The sequence below is a fragment of the Hirundo rustica genome, chromosome 5 (assembly GCF_015227805.2).
Source record: "Hirundo rustica isolate bHirRus1 chromosome 5, bHirRus1.pri.v3, whole genome shotgun sequence".
Lineage (NCBI taxonomy): Eukaryota > Metazoa > Chordata > Aves > Passeriformes > Hirundinidae > Hirundo > Hirundo rustica.
In genome coordinates this window covers 60,024,990-60,041,797 of record NC_053454.1, presented here as the reverse complement: position 1 = coordinate 60,041,797, position 16,808 = coordinate 60,024,990, and the positions used below count along the sequence as shown (strand labels likewise).

General features: G+C 48.0%; 1 protein-coding gene across 1 annotated transcript; it reads right to left on the bottom strand.

Moving 5' to 3' along the window:
* Positions 1-653: 653 nt before the first annotated feature.
* HPSE (heparanase) lies at positions 654-12,973 on the bottom strand. The gene is given in 14 exon segments (XM_040064537.2): positions 654-2,498; positions 3,238-3,384; positions 3,516-3,634; positions 5,274-5,388; positions 5,897-6,003; positions 6,660-6,753; positions 8,163-8,210; positions 8,737-8,908; positions 9,361-9,534; positions 9,894-10,019; positions 11,051-11,196; positions 12,648-12,852; positions 12,855-12,906; positions 12,908-12,973. Coding segments are annotated over 14 exon segments (1,731 nt in total). The 3' UTR covers positions 654-2,338.
* Positions 12,974-16,808: the final 3,835 nt, after the last annotated feature.

Here is a 16,808-nt window from a genome sequence, read left to right as displayed (position 1 = left end):
TTGTCCCTCTTGCTCTGTCTGTATAGAGCTAACAGTAGCCATTAGCTTGATGTGCAACACTCTGTGGAGAGAAAGGTGGCTACTGAGCTGTAAACCAAACCTCCCCCTCCCCACCATGAAGAACAGGGCTCAGAGAGGAGACATGGTTGGCAGCAGCCGTCATTTGCGTGTGCAAACATCCCCGGGCCTCTCCTGGCAGTTCCTGTGTGCCAGTCACCAGCACATGGATCGGGTCTGAGTCACACTGGGTGGAGGGCTTCTGAACTGGTGGGCAAACACGACTGAAACACACCAACCTGCGTAGGACTTCTTTCATTTGTGTGTACTTGGGTACTCCTGTTGATAACAAAATAAAAAGCACGGGTGGGTAGTTATGACCAAAAGAAAAGTAGGGAGTGTCCTGGTATCAGCATGTCAAAAAGGAGCCTTAAAAAAAAAAAAAAAAAAAAAAAAAAATTGACAAAAGTTGGTATAAATCAATTTAATTAAAATCTTCAAATACAAAACTCACAAGCATTGGAATAAACAATTTTTTAAAAAAAAGTTCTAAAAAGAAGCTACCAGGCAAATAATGACTTGGATGGTTTAGTTGTAACTTACATAATAATAGTAATAATAATAATAATAATAATAATAATAATAATAATAATAATAATAATAATAATGTATTATTAACTTTATGTTGACTGTATGTGAGACTTTCCATCTTACACTCTCTTTATTTCTCTTATGGAACTTGGACAATGTAAACAAATCCAGCCTTGCTCATTTCTGATCTGTTACCCCCTGATACATAACCCTTCACAGAATGCATCTGCTCCGTGGATGCACGCACTCCCTTGACACACTGAACTCAAGTATAACCTTTTTAGTGTGCAGGTTTTCATCACAGCTGCAAAAGTACATCAGTTTTGAAAGTCCTCTCATTAAAAAAAGGTTCCCTGCCCTGTGTTAAACCCCATGTAGGTGGTAGCATCTTTTTAAAGCTTAAAAAGGGAAGTAAAGTAGTGTGGGGTTGTTCCTCCTTGCTGTGCTCATAAATACATCATAAGTCATCGACAGTGGTGTGTGTTACATATCTTCTAGAAAACTAGATGCAAATAAATATTTGTAGGAGGCCACAGCTACTGTCTGAGGCTTTTTGTTGCTCTGGGGACCAGCAGCCTGCGTGCCACAGGGAGCTATTGCTGGCACAGCCAACTGCAACAGAGTGTGCACGGGGAAGGCACAGCTGGGGAGAAAAGCCACCACCAACACGGATTTCTGTCCAAAATCACTGTTCTCCCAGTTGGCAGGATGTCAAGCTGGCTGAGCAGGTCTGTCCCCAGCATGCTCCAAGGCCACTGATGTCTCTCTGGTGGCTGAGGGGTGAGTGGTTTCCTCAGCCTCTTTCCTATGCCATTTCCCCGAGGACAGAAGAGACCTGAGTGCTTTAGGGAGGGTAAAGCAGAGAGAGCTTTACCTGTGCATAGGTTCAGGGAAGTCCTTTCCAGGTGAGCTGCCTGCAGCGTGGTGCAGGTTGAGGGGTCAGGAACACTCACTGTGCAGCCCCTGAGCACAGAGGGTTATTGCCAGGGCCTGGTGGGCTCCTCTCCTTTCCTTGCAGGGATGAAGCGTGTGATGGCAGAGGCAGACCACCCTACAGGGACACCCTGCATTTCCTGCCTCAACAACTTGCTTTTGGAAAGCACAGAGCCATAGCTCCATCTTGTGACTGAACACTCCTAGCTTGAGAAAAATGTGTCATTTCCCCAAATCTGATAGAGGATCTGGTTTCTCTGCAAGGCCTCTACCCCTGCAAGCACCCTGACCTTGGTTTGCTTTGCGTGTCCACACTTTTCACCCCAAGATACCCTCAGCAACCACAGCCCCCCATCAGGCCTACCCACATGATGCGAAGTCACAGCTGTACAGCTCAAATAAAAACTGCTCATCCTTTCTGAAGGCAAGCTTTTGAAGAAACTGCTTTAGGAGCTGTGCTTGCAGAAACAAGAGGGAGATGGAAAGTTGCAGTGCCTGGGCTGGCAGAGCCCCAAGCAGTGCGAGAAGTTCCCTGCATGGTGTGGAGAAGGGTTCCATGCCCAAGCACGGTGACAGGCTGGATCGAGAGCAAAACCAGCCCCTGCCTCTTGTTCTACCTGGATAATTCTCCTGGGACCTTTCATGTACCAGTTACTCAGAGAGACATTATGTCTTTCCCAGCTCAGAGTTGTACTAGCGCTGCAACTATTGCATCCCTTACCAGAATTAAATCCCGTGGTAGGAATGTGAATTTCTAGGATCAGAATTCCCTACCAGCCAAATGCTTTACGTTTATCCTGGTGCGTGTGTTGACCACTTAAATGCAGGCAATAGCTTTGGCGTTTTTGATAACGTAGAAGCCGTAGGAGAAGGCCGGAAGGCCAAGCAGGCTGCCGGGACCAAGGGGCTTTTCCGTAAGCTCTGGCAGCGTTTCATCATCCAGCATCTGCAGCACACGGCCGTTCAGCTCAATAGACCTGGAGAGGGACAGAGAGACTGTCTGGGCGGCTGTGCTCTGTTTGCCATCCAGCACAAACTGCTCTGGGCCTGAGTGCAAACCATAACTCAGCCCAAAGCCAAGCTAAACTCCCTTGAATGTGTGTGTACACACACGCACACAGACGTCTGCAGCATTCCCACTGCAAGGATCCTTCGGAGTCGTAGCACAAGCACATTAAAAAGTACATTTCTTTCTCTTCCAATGAGGTCAAGAGCTAAATGGGCTTTGAAAAGTACGAATTTCAATTGCTTTTTCTTCTGAAAATATCAATACTCTTTTATGGCCACAGAGCTGATCTTTTCCCTGTGGATGCATTAACAATGACAACAAAAACACCCCACCAACATAAAAAGCCTGAACATGCTGCTGTAAATCAGGAGCCAGCACTTGGGAAAGCAATATACCTGTGCTTGTGGGGCAAAAAACCAGAAACAACAACAAAAAACCCCAGGACTTTAGCAGCTGGTCCAGAACACTGAAGCCTGCTAGAATAAACTTCCAAATTAACTGTAAATGTCCTTATAACTTAGCAAGCTTTCAGCAGCCTGAGTTTAGGAGACCTGATTTAACACAAGTCAGATCTTCCTGAAAAAAACCCCACATGACTGAATGCTGATCCCTTCTTTCCCCTTGCAATTTGAATAAGGCAAGGTTTTAAAAACCATCTCAGCCTGTTCACAGTCTTTTCCACAGGGACTGGAGGAATTGCAGCTTACCTGGAAAGAATATTCTCTTTGCCATGAGGCAGTAAGAGGTACTGATCCACGTGCTTGCTCGATAGGGAATCCGGTAGCTCCAAATGTTGGGTGACGTTGTAGAGGTTTAAGGCAAACAGCGTCACATCCCCTTCTCTGTACTTAGGGCTGCGAGGCAAGAGAAGGTGATGGTAGGGATCAGAACAATGTGTGACCTTGCACTGTCCCAAATGGCATTTGTTGGCCTGGGGATGGCTGTGGGCTGTTTCCAGGATATTTTGCCCTTTCTGGAGGCTTACTTGAGGCTGTTTGTGCAGTGGAGGTAGACACGGAGCTTCCTCTTGTCGGCTCCTGCCAGGCCGACCTGCAGCACCTTGGTACCCACCAGCTTCTTGTAGAGCAGTGAGAGCCAGTAGTCCTGGGAGGCACAAAAACACATGGAAACATTTGTGTACGTGCCAGCTGCTCCTCACAGTGCTTAATCAAACCTTCATTTTGAAGCTCAGTTCAAAGGGTTTTCCCCCATAGCTTCTTGTTTTACCAAGATTTTCACCACATCTTAAATTCACACAAACACCATGGCTGAAAGGGAAGCCCTGCCTGTGAGCAGCTGTGTTTACAAGATACCTCAGAGTCATTTTCTCCTTCATATGGAACTCTCAGAGCTCTGTCAGGGAGAGATTGTTTGCATTTTGGAAACGCCCTTCTGCTGGGTACAGAGAACCTCGGGGCTGAATGCAGGGGTGTGAGCTGCCCTTCCCACAGGAAAGTTTGTACCTAAGGCACAGGTGCAAGACCAGGAAGAAGCTCCTAAACTTTAACCCCTTTCATTAGCATTGTACTTTTGGACAGGTCTCAGGATTGATTTCTGAACCTGAGTCACAAGGGCATCTCTGACACCCCAGGGTGATGGCCTCAGAACAGGACAATGCCCAGTGCAAACACAATTTTTCCAGGTCTTTCCAGGCTTTCAAAGAGCTTTTCCCAACTCATCTGTTTGTCTTTGAGGTTTTCTTAGGAGGAAAACTGTTGTATTTCTCTTCTGACTCACCACAAGCCCGGGAAATTACTTTTCCTATCAGCCTTCATACTCAATCCCTCTGCAAGGAAGTGCAGCCTTCTGACACTGCTGTGCTTCCTCATTTCTACAGCCGATGCACCTGGGTATGGATTTCCCTGCCTCTGAAGCATTATTGGCTTGGTTAGTGTCTATACTCCCTGCAGGTGAGGAACAAGGCACACAGTTTCAATCCAAATTAAATCTGTTTTAAAAGAGGGAATGAAAAGCCCAAAGCCACAAGCCTGATGATGCAGCCTCTGGCATAGGAAGCAGCTGAGCAAGTAGGATGGAAAATCCCTGTGTGCTGGGTTTTCTTGCAGGCTGGCTCTATGACCACCCGTGAAAATCACAATTTGGAAGCAGAAAAATGAGAGGAAATCTAGAATGGCAGATGCTGTCCTCTCATCCCAGTCTAAGTGCTAGTAGTACAAAGAAATGTGCTGTATGTGCAAGAACAATGTATAGTTCATATAATGAAGTTTCATCACAGCAAAATGTTATTTCCTAATCAATCAAGCTATACTAAATATATATTTCAATTTCATTATCCTTCAACCACCACTGTAGGATGAATATGCTCACGACATATAATGCTTGAGTCTTGGCTTCATGTTGGCCTGGTTTTCACATGGAATAGAGTGGACTTTAATATCTGTTTTCACTTCTGTTTATAAACTACTTGTCACCCAGCTGAGGAGTAGTCAAACCAAAACAGGCCATCCAGAAAAGCCTTGTGAACTCCAGGAGCTCCTGCGTACAAACCAGAGCATGGTGTCCCGCAAATCAGTTTCTGCTGTGCACCCCTGCAGCTGGAGTAAATATCTTGTGTGCCTACATATATATGCAATAACACATTAACCCGTGGTGGAAGGTGAGATAACTTTAGAATACCTGTGACCATCCAGGGAGAAAAAGGTGTTGTTCAAACAGCTGACGTGTCCCCCCACGCCCAGTGTTGCCTGTGCAGAGCTGCATTCAGGGGGTGTCATTTACGTACCGGCAAAGGCTCAAAGTTGGCATCCACCAGGTGGTAGGACCCTGCCCCGAAGAAAACCTGTCTCATCACCACATCAATCCCCTGCTTGGCTGAAAGCCCGAGTTTGTCCAACCACCTGCCAAAAGAGGAGGCAAATGTCACGCAGATGAAAGTGCTGACCTCAACTGTACCCGTTTGCTCCTCTCCAACTGGCTCGGGAAGCAGGAAAGCAAAAATCAGTGCGTGATGCTGACTTCTTTAAAAGCACACAACTAATTTCAAGTCTTGCATTGATTACATTAAAAAATCATTTCAGACCACCTCTTGAAGTTGGTGGGAGCAGTTGCTCCGTTCCCCTGTTTGTAGGTGGTAGAAACAAGGAGTGGCAGCAGATTCTCTTGAACTGGCCAAGGGTCTGGTGGCTGAGAGAAATCATCACATCAGCAACAACGTTGCCTGCCATTATCAGACTTTGACTTGCTGACCCACCAGGCCCTGATAAAAAGTCGTCATATCCTACAGGATGGGAAAAAATCTGCTCACACTCCCCAGGAAGCCTGAGGGAGCCACGTTCCTCCTGTGGGGTAGCCCCGTTCAGCTGGTAAGATATATAATTTCCCCACACCTGGGGACACAGTACTCACATAAAGCCAGCAACGTAAGTGTTAGACAGTCTGGGAGCTCCTCCTCCATAGGCAGAGCTCGTCTCTCCCAGCCACACCTTCTTGTCCGGCACAGTCCGACCAACGATCTGGCCAATGTGGCATTAGGGAAGAAGAAAGAGAGACAAGAGTTAATTTTTTGGCTACTGAAATAAGCAAAATTTTGTGCTTTAGCCAAAGGCTTACTTAGGATGTTCACATTTAAGGGATAATACCCTGAGATGGGATGTCAAGAAATTTGGATCAAACTACTAGAAGTAGATTTACATCCCCCCCCCCGAGAAAAACTAAACTTGCTACCCACGTCAAACAGGGCAAACGCTAAAATCCAGGTCCTATAATTCTTCCTGTGCTGAGTAGTGCTATATTCTAAGTTAAAATAGTTAAAATGCTCTCAGGATCTCAAAAAAAAAAAAAAAAAAAAAAAAAAAAAAAAAAAAAAAAAAAAGCATCAGGGGGATGGGATAACCATAAATTACATCCCTGGGTAATTACTATATCAATAAATGAGAGTGTTGTGGGTGTGTGATGCACTTGGCACCATGTTTGCTGCATGGCGAACTGCTGGAGCTCATTTTTGTTAATATCATTAATTTTGATTTTTTTTTTTTTTTAATATACAATGTCAGCAGAACTCAAGCTTTGAGTATCCCTGTTTATTGCTAGTAAGAAATGGTGCTTCATTTTGGATTCTCTGCTAACCCTTGGAAACTGAACATGGGAATGATTGAACAGGACAAGGCACCTCCTGGACTTCATATATGGCTGTGGCAAAGGTATCCAGCACATCAGGGCTCAAGAAATCCCGCCTTGTTGCACTCCGTCCATTCACATAGTAACTGAAAATGAGGGGAAAAAAATAGCCAAAATTAGGGAAAAATACCACCAGTGGTACAAAACACCACTGAAAGTATTCAGTTGATTGGTACATTTATCCGCAGCAAGATTTTTCTGTCCAATGCTTTTTAATTTTTTGTTTTCCAAATGTGTAGGTCTGTCACTTGTATTTTAGGGACTTTCAGATATGATTGCCTCACTGGTGGCAGGATAACACAGAAATTTCCACCAGCAGAAGTAATATGTTTGTTTGCATCTACTCATTTAGAATAAGGAAAACATCACCAAGAGCCAGCTTCTGTGAATCTTGTTGAGGAGTCCAACACTCCTATGTGATTACTTGCTTTACTCTGTCAAGATATATATTAAAAATATTCTGATATTTTTGGACATCTGCTGGAATATTTTGGCCACTTGGAGAGAGCTGGAATGTGGGCATCCCTATGGCGTGAAGGTTGAGCAGAAGAGCTTTTAAGTCTGGTTTGTCCAAATAAATTGGGATCCCTGTGGTTTTTGCATTTTATCCTGCTATCACTCAGTCCTACAAAAGTAGCTGAAGCCTTCCAGCCACAAGAGGAAGCTTAAACCTGATAATCCTAAATTAGTAAAGAACATCCCAGGAAGGGGAAAGGACATGTTTCATGCCTTTCTAGCAGCTCAAAATACGTAGATAATTGACGTATGTATACATATACATAAAAAAATAAGCATGTGCGTAATTTCCCTCTGTGGTCTGACGGCTGCATGTCAATGTCCTGCTTTTGACTGTGGAAAGAAAGCTGCCTTCACATAGAAATGACATTCAAACGTGGAGTTCATGGCCCTGGGGCCAGTTTGCCCCACTGCCCCCATGAGCACTTTAAATCTACAGATCAAAGTCACAGGAGCACAGGAGCAAAGGGCCAGGTGCCAGTGCTGTTTGCACTAAATGTGGGACCTGAGGGTGTTACCCATACATAGCCTGAAATTACTCAGATGACAAACTCAAGGGAACAGGAGAAGCTGCTGACACTTCTCCATGGACAAAGGTCAGGAACACCTGAAGGGCTTTTCCTTTATATCAACTAGACATAAATAGAGCAAACGTTTGCTCTTGCAAACTAGACATAAATAGAGCATCTTGCACATGTTGCATTCCCTGCTGCTGTGCTTACTGACAACACCCCAGCACTGCTTTTGGGTCTCTGCACCAAGCCAACCTTTTGGAGGCTTCAGCATTTCTGTAACATGCTCCCTCAATTAATCTCTTATTCTGAACAGAGAAATTTGTGGAGAGGCCCCCAAGAAACTGTCAAAAGAGGCATTTTACCCCCTTCTTTTCTGTTGAGATTGATAATTCTGTTCAAATTGACATTTTTTAAAGAGAACGAGGCAGTAATTAGAATGACTGTGGTATCCAAGTGGTACTTACTGGTGCCATGTGACAGAGTCGATCACCTTCCCTCCCGATTTCAGGAAGCTGCACCCAGAGGGAATGATGGAGAGCAGGGGATTAGCAGTACTAGTGATGGGTCACAGCCCTCCTGCCAGGGCAGCGCCATGCACAGCCCTCCCCTCTCCCCACAGCTGGCAGTACTGATGGTGAATGCTTGGGGGCCAGGCTTGCCATGGCTTTTAAGCAGGCTTTGGGCAGCCTGGCTGCCTCAGCAGGTTGCTGGGAGGATGAATTGACCTTTGTGTAACACATGGGTGTTTCTCAGGCTAAAAGCCATTGTTAGCACAACCCTGGAGCCAGTGCTCAATGGAAAAACCTGTGGACCACTGATGCACTGCCAGCAGCTGAGTTTCACCTGGCTGAGTATTCAGGCCTTGAACTCCAGCATGCAAGATTTTAGTTGTCATCAATCAAGGGAGAAAAAAAAAAAAAATTGTTCAACCCCTGCCTGGAAGCCTCTTCATGCCTGCTGCATCTAGGAGCAGACAAGCCACAATTTTCCACATCTGCCCCACCCTCAGGGAGTGCTGCTGGAACCTCACACCTCTACCTTCTCAACAGCTTCTGCGTGTGCTTCCGGGGCTGCCCAACATCGGGGCCGTAGAGCTTGGCGTGCTGGTAGAGGGGATAGTTATTCAGCAGATGGCGTAAGTGAATAAAATCTTGCCCCAGCTGGAAGCCGTCAATGTGGATGCCAGATTTCTTCCTGAAGCTGTTGGGCTCTGTGGAAGACACGTGCACATCAACACCTCACTCTATTTCTGGGACACAAAATAGGGCAGCTCCATCCACATGGGAAGCACCAGTCCCCTCAGGCTTCGCCTGGTTTGGCAAGGTGTGGGTGAGATACTTGAAGGTGAGCATGAAACCAAAAGCTTGGGGAATACAGTGTGCTGTTCTCCAATGCTCTGTCCCAGCCATAGGTGACATCCAGCACCTTGTGGGGCATCATTCACCTCATCTCAAAACCCTGGTAGGAGCAGCAAAATCATCTCAATTTGCTCATTCGTTGTGTCTTCTTGTAAAATCCCTCTGCAAATTAAGACCTTAATGTCCCTTAATAAAACATCACCTTGCCTTCATGTGCCATCATCCAAAACATCCAAAGTTACCAGCCCATAGCCTCTGGTGGTACTTTTCTAGGTGACAGCTGTCCTGGCCAACAAGCACTTACCATTCCCAAGCTCCCAGGAGATGTTGTACCCCTGGGAAGCACAGTAGTCCAGCAGTGCCTGGGCATTGGAGCTGTCCCACTGCAAGCCACCTTTCCGCAGCAAGGCATTGAGTCCGAAGATCAGGTGAAACCCTGAGCAGTTTGCAAAGCTGTAGAGAATATCCAGCGTATTTTCTGCAGGGAGGAGAAAGCAGGGATGTTTATCCCAAGGCTAGAGCGTGCTAGCTGAGCTCTGGCCAAGCAACAATCTTTACTGCCTGTACTTATTCAGCCTGATGCTGCAGATGTGCCAAACTCTCCCAGCCAGACAGAAGAGGTCAGGCTTCACTAGACAATATCTAGCAAGCTTTGAGAACCTTTCAACCCCTGCAGCTGAATACTATTAAACGTGAGGCGGCGAACAGTAGAAAAAGAGTTCTCTGGATATCTTTCTAAGTGGGTGAAATGTTTCTTTTTCAGTGGTTTCAGCTCCCAACAGCCTACGGCCCTTCTACAACAGGGCAGAGAATTGCATCCCCCCGTTTAAGTCTTACTTGTAATGGTGGTGTTTTTGTGCTTTTTCCGGTTCTGTTCAGCCAGAAGCAGCTTCTCTTGGCTGGGCCACTGGGCCAGCAGCACCTTCCCAACATCAGCAAATGCGGGTCTCGAGCCACAAGCCTCTGTAGGGCAGAAGAAGGTTGATAGGAATTAACTCCTCACCTCCACAGCCAGGGAACCCTTGTTCCAGTGAGCTGACAAAGCATAGGCTGCAATGCCTGAGGAGCAGATAAGCCTGCCTGGCATGCAGTGGTGTGGCAGAGATCATGACCCACCCTGCTGGGGGCAGGAACAGGGCAATGCTTCCTGCACTGTCTCGTGCAGGGAAAAGTGCTGACTTCCCCACACGGCTCACTGGCAGGAGCCATAAGACTTTTCCTTCAAAGCTAATGGTTTTTCTTGACATGCAAACCAGGAACAAGCCATAATCAGAGAGGAAGACACGAGCCAGAGTCACAGGAAGTGGCTACTTTAAAAAGTGCTGCGAGGGGAAAAGTACCACCTGACTTCAAAACTGAGCATCGCGGGTCGTACAGTAATGTAGGATTGCACAATTGTGCTATGTGCCACAGGAATACGCAGGATTTTTTCATGTGAAACACCTCTTGAAGAGTTTATGCACTTCTGCTAAGTTCAAAGAGAAAATACCAAGCTCAAGCAGTTGGCAGGGATCCAGCAGGTTTGCACTTGCCCTGTCAAAGCAGCAGGAGGGCAAGGCTGCACCCCCAGCCCAGCCCAGCCCAGCTCTCTGGCTTTGGGAGAGAGACTAAACGCTCTATTTTCCTCAGGTTATTTCTTCCATCTGTTCCTTAATTTTCATAATGAAGCCACAGCTTCTGAGCTGAACTTGACTACCTCCCAGGCAGTGGGGGAGCTCCCAAGATTGCAGCGGGGATAAGAGGGCAGCAAAGGGAGAGTCTCAGCAGATGCCGGGAAGGATATGAGTTCTCCTACATCCTTTCTCACTTTCCCACAGCTCTTCCTACGAATCATGCTGAAAGTCCACAGATCTCCTCTCTATGGATGACAGCCACACTGACCTGTGGAGGGCCCCCAGCGCTGCTGCTGTGCCCTTGCAGCATCCTCAGCCTGTGTCAAAAACCCTCCAAAGCCCAGGACAGTTTAATCTCTAATACATTGATGCCCACTTTACCTTGCTGGGCTTGAAGTTCCCAGAGGACTTTTTCTTCTGAAGTTGAATCCTTGTTGGGATCAAAGATAAGAAAATCTGTCTCAGTGCCACCAAACCTCAGGAAACCTGGGGACAGGGCCGTTGCCAGGGCACGCAGTTTGGAATTGCTGAGGAGGGAATGCCGAGAAACAGAAAACCACTATATTTATGCAGACTGTGTAGAGGGTAAACATGGCAAGCACTTTTGGGAACGTGCTGCAGTAGGCGACCTGAGGCTACCCAGTAGCCTCAGAGAATTCCTGATGGCTCGCTGGGATCTGCATCCCAGCCCTCTGCACTGTACAAGAGGGAGACTGATGGCCAAGTGAGCCAGGAGAGGGTCTAATGGGCAACAAGGGGAGAGCATGCCTGAGGGAACATGGTCATGGGCAGGGAGCCAAATCCTGGGGGCAAAGTAAGGCAAAACTTTAAAACGGTCTTGATTATTTTCATCCTAAACACCTTTCTCCCCAAGACTTTTTGGTTTTGTTTATGCAACACCAACATAAATGTCCTTTGAGAAGTTGGAAGCAAAACTGACTTTACATCATCAGCCCTAAATTCCATCCACAACAGACAAAGCAATTGCCTTTGTACCCAAGGGAGATTAAAGAGTCCCTGCTGGGACAGGTGCTAACTTTATCAAAGCGGATTTACAAAAAACCGTAACTCTGTGACTTGCTCACATCCCACGCGGGATGTGCAGCGCTGACACCCAGCCTTCTCCGGGGGAAACCACAAGGCATCGGAGGGTGCTGGGCATGTCAGGCACTATCTGCTCCATGGTGACAAACAGCTGATTAGAGGCCACCAAGTACTTCCTACTCCTCGTGCTGGCAGGGCTGGCCTCAGGCTGAACCTGGTGTGCAGCTGGGGCTGGATGCTGGAGACCTGAGCACTTGCCGGTAAAGCTGGTGACACCTTTCTCACCAGCTCAGTGTGGAGGAAAACATGCAAGTGGTGGGAAAGCAGGACTAGAGGATCCGCACGTTTTTTGAACACTTTCATGGATGGTGATCCTGCCACCTGCTTCCCTGCGCAGCCTGTTCCAATGCAAGACTGCCCTCTCAGCGAAGAATTTTTTCCTTAATATCCAGTCTAAAGCCCACCCGGAGCAACTTGAGGCTGTCTCCTCTCGTCCAGCCACTTGATAGCTGGAAGAGACTGACCCACACCTCACTACAGCCTCCTTTCTGATACTTGCGCTGAGAGATAAGGACACCCTGAAGCCTCAATTTCTCCAGGGCAAACAACCGCAATCCCCTCCGTTTCCTTCTCCTTTTTTTTTCCTTCTGACAAAGCCGCTCCCCTCCCTGACTTCTCCCTGCATCCGCCCATGCCAGCCGCTCCTTGCCCGAGCACAGACGGCTCGCACCTGCGGAAGGTACCGCCTTCTGCCCGGGGAGGACGGAATTAGTGAGCCCCGAAGCAGAGAGGATCCAGCAGCCTCTCCCCGACCCCAGTTCCAGAGGTGGAGGACTCCCCGTTCCCCCCAGCTCGCTCGGCAGCGCATTCGCCGGCATGGCCCGCTCCCCCAAGACCCTTCCTCCTCTGCCCGGTGGGGCGAGAGGCGGCTCACCTGAGCAAGGCGACATAGCGCGGGTCCCGGGCGAGGCTGGCATCCAGGGTGAGGGAGAGGAAAGCCGGGCTCACCTCCCCTCGGGGGCTGCCCCGGAGCCCCAGCCGCAGCACCGCCACCCGCTGCCCCTCGGCCAGCGCCGGCAGCAGCAGCAGGAGAGGCAGGAGAGGCAGCAGCATCCTCCGCTCCCGGCCCGCCGCGCCGCGCCGCCGGCACCACCCCCGCGGAGGGCGGGCCCGGGGCTGCGGCGCTCCGCTCCCCGCCGGGAAGAGCCGCGCCGGCGAGAGCAGGACCTTCCCCGCCCTCTGGAAGGGCTCCAGCAGCATCTTCGAGCCTCAGATCAGCGGCAAGGCACCCGAAACCCGGCGTTACCCAAACGCTTCAATCGTTGCAAAATGAACCCGCGTTTCCAGCTGGATCCTTTCCGGCTCACACCTTAGCAGCCTTGCAGCCGCCTCCTCCGGCCTCTCGCCCTGCCCGGGCATTTCCGTGTACAACCAGCGGGGTGGGAAATGGCTCCAGGCTGAAGGCTGCCGCTCCAGGCCTGGAATGCCAGCCTGGCACCCCGTCTGCAGCCTCCACTGCGGGAAACTGAGTCCCAGCAGCGCACAGCCGTGTCAGGCAGAAACCTGACTGTTGCAACACTCTTGGGACAAGAGTATGTCCTAATGCAGAGGCATGAAACTTGGAATTACTGTTACAAAAAGGATTCAGGCAGGCTCTGGGTCTGCCCCCAGGTGCTCCCTGCAGACTCCAATCTGTACCGAAACTCCTTCTACAGCAGCAGCTGGCCTTTGCAAGGAGGCCTGTCAGGGAAGAGCCAGCGGCAGCCACAGAGCAGGCATGGCTTCGTGTCACGGAATGGCTTGGGTTGTTCCAAACCCTACACCATCGGCAGGGATGCCTCCTACTAGACCAGGTTGTTTGAAAGCCCCATCCAGCCTGGCCTTGAACACTTCCAGGAATGAGATGTCCACAGCTTCTCTGGGCAACCTGTGCCCCACCACCCTCGCAGTAAAGAATTTCTTGCTAACATAGAGTGTAAACCAACCCTCCTTCAGCTTAAGGCCTTTCCTCTCTTGTCCTACCACTCCACTCCTTTGTAAAAAGTCCTTCTCCAGCTCTCTTGTCATCCCTCCAGGTACTGCAAGGTGCTCTAAGGTCACCCTGGAGCCTTCTCCTCTCCAGGCTGAGCAACCCCACCTCTCTCAGCCTCTCTTCAAGGAAGAGTTGTTCCAGTCCTCTGATCACCTTTGTGGCCTCCTAACTGGTCCACATTCTTCTTGTTTTGGGGGCCCAGGACTGGATCCACTACCACAGATGGATTCTGGAGTAGAGGGGGACAGTCACCTCCCTTGACCTACTGCCCACTCTCCCTTTCATGCAGCCCAGAATACAGTCTACTTCTGGACTGCAAGAATGTCTCTAAATTTCCATGCACACTACTGAAACATTTGCAGAGTTTTTAGATAACTGCATTTAACACCACCATTCCATTTCCCACCTTCACCAGTTCATCCTGAAGCATCCACGTTTCTTAGGAGGTTTGTTTTGGAAACAGCTGCCTGCTGTTCAGCCAAAGTTGGGGCATTAACCTGTGGCTCAAGTGCTCGCCTGCCTGGCCCTTCCTGTTCCCGCTTGCTCTGCATTTTTGTACTATTAAGTAACTCTCCACCGGAACTAGAAGAACTCGACCAAATTAACTCTGTTTTTGATAAGCACATCCATGGCCCTGCCAAAAAGGAAACACCAGTGACACTTCTGACTGTCTCAGTATCTTAGTCAGGGTAACACATCCCATTTTGGGGGTGCAGCACCAATTATATGCCTACGCCCCAGGAAGGGCTGGGGTGACTGTCTGCCAGAGGAATAACTCATCTATCAGCAGGTGACTGGAGCACCAAACAAACCACCCAGCCCCGTGGGTAGGATAAGGATATAAGAATGTAGTTCGGTGTGTGAAGAATCATTGCTGCAAACCTAGCTAAGGTCGTTACTACAGGTGCAGGAAAGGTCAGGGGCTGTCAGGCAAGATGCAGCCTGTGCACGATTTTTTTCTGTTGGGATTCCCTACTTCTGCCTTCATTTCCTCCACGTTCTTCTTTGAGAAGAGGCACTTTGGGTCACTTGCCACTGTGCTGTATTCCTCACAGCAAAGGCACAAGGTGTGTATTTCAAATGGTCAAGGCTACGTTTTGGGATCAGTTGCTGTCTACAGATGTGTGTATGTAAAGTCTGGCACGTGTTGTGTTTCTAGCAGCCTGTGAAACCTTGTAGCTGGAAAACAATGCCTTCCAGCATTAGCTTAAGAGCTTGAGGTACTAAGTGAGAAGTGACAACTTTTGCCTGGACATTTTTCACATGGTTTTATACACATTTTTAAATATTGCAGAGTAGGGGAGCTCAGTACAGGTGTAGTTGGACTTAGGTAAATTAGCACAGAATTTGAGTGATACCCTGTGAGCTACAAGGGAGGATTTAAGAACTAGGACTAGGCTTAAGCCCACTTGAGTGTTACTTGAAGCCAGCTCCAAATAAGCATGCCGCCCCTCCTCCTCACTCCACACAAAGCCTAGCCCCTGCCTTGTGACATTCATATGCTTTGGTCTTGCAGCTCCTATCAGACAGTTCTGCTTCTCCCAGGAATGCCATTAGACAGCCTGTGATGACTAAGTTTTTATAACTAGAAAGAACTAAAAATAAAACCTTCCAGGAATTTCAACTGTCTAACAGCAGCAGCACCATGCTATTGCTAACAGGGGCACCTCTGCTCTTCCTGGGCAAGCGCCAAGCACTGATATATTTATATTTATACCTATATCCATATCTATGTCACTGCTTTACCTTGTGTATATTAAGGGAATTCAGAAGGGAAGAGCTGCCTGTGCAAAAGGCAAACAGTTCTTGTGACACAGATGTTTGGGCAGATGAACAGAGCTGACCTGTGTCAGAATACTGCTCTGTTTCTATGTGCAGGAAGATGAAACTAAGGCTAAGCTGATGCCAAGAAAGCATGGAAACTGTAAAAACAGAGATGCCTATCAGAGTGGTTTTGTGAGTTAGCCTTCCTCCCTGCCCCTAGCCTGCAGCCAGACCTTGTCCTGACACAGCACACAGCTCTCAGTACTCCCTGCTGGCTTTATTTCTGAGCTTAGCTGCTTACGGGAGTCTGAGGTGGCACACAGTGTTTATTCAGAGATGGAAATGACACCCTGGGTCTAGATTTTAGCAGGTCTCTTTGATATGCACACAAAGATGAAATGAAGCTTTTAAAGGAAGGACAAAGTGAGAGCTAGGTGGGACTAACTCATGTGGAAGCAGCTTTCCAGAACACAGGAACACAATAGGTCTCATTCACACAATGAAAATTAACAGCTAAACATTACCCCAAGCCTGGCTCTCTTACCAGTCCTTCCAGGGAGACAGTTTGCAGTAGGTTATGTAAAGGGGTTCCTGAAAGCATGGAATCATGACTCAGGGGAAGGAAGGGAGTCACACAAACACAAGAACTGTTCTATGTGGGCAAGCTGGAAAGTGGAGTGAATAGAAACAAAGACTAAGAAACATGCTGTGAGGTTTTAGGTCAGAACACTTCCCTGCACCTGAACAGACTTGCACACACAATAGTTCTGATCCAATTTACTGTGGGTCATGAAGACATTGGCAGGAACATCCGACAGAGCATATTTTTATGACCTGCTTAGCTTCGAAGCATCTACCATTATATCACATGGAAATAAAGATATATTCATAAATGTTTCTTCTTTTCTTTTAACACAGGCCTTAGGACACAAACATCCTGTTCAAGCAAGTGAGAAATATTTGCTTTCCAAAGTGTCTTGAGTCCATCCAGCACAAGTTTACCCATGGGACATTCACCCATAACAGACATTTACCAAACTAATGCATACTCATTCCGACACCTGCATGTTATATATATATATATATATATAATCAGCCCAGTAGTGTACTTGACACTGAAGCACTGAGCATCACCTGGCAGCACAAAAATACCATGAGCAGCATCTGTTGTATTCCCTTTTTTCTCCTCTCCCATCCCCACCCAGGGGAAAAGCCCAGGTAAGAAAGCTTTACATGAAAAGCATTTAATCACACATTAGTACATACTGCAGAAAGAAAGAGTGGTCTGAAACACATGTA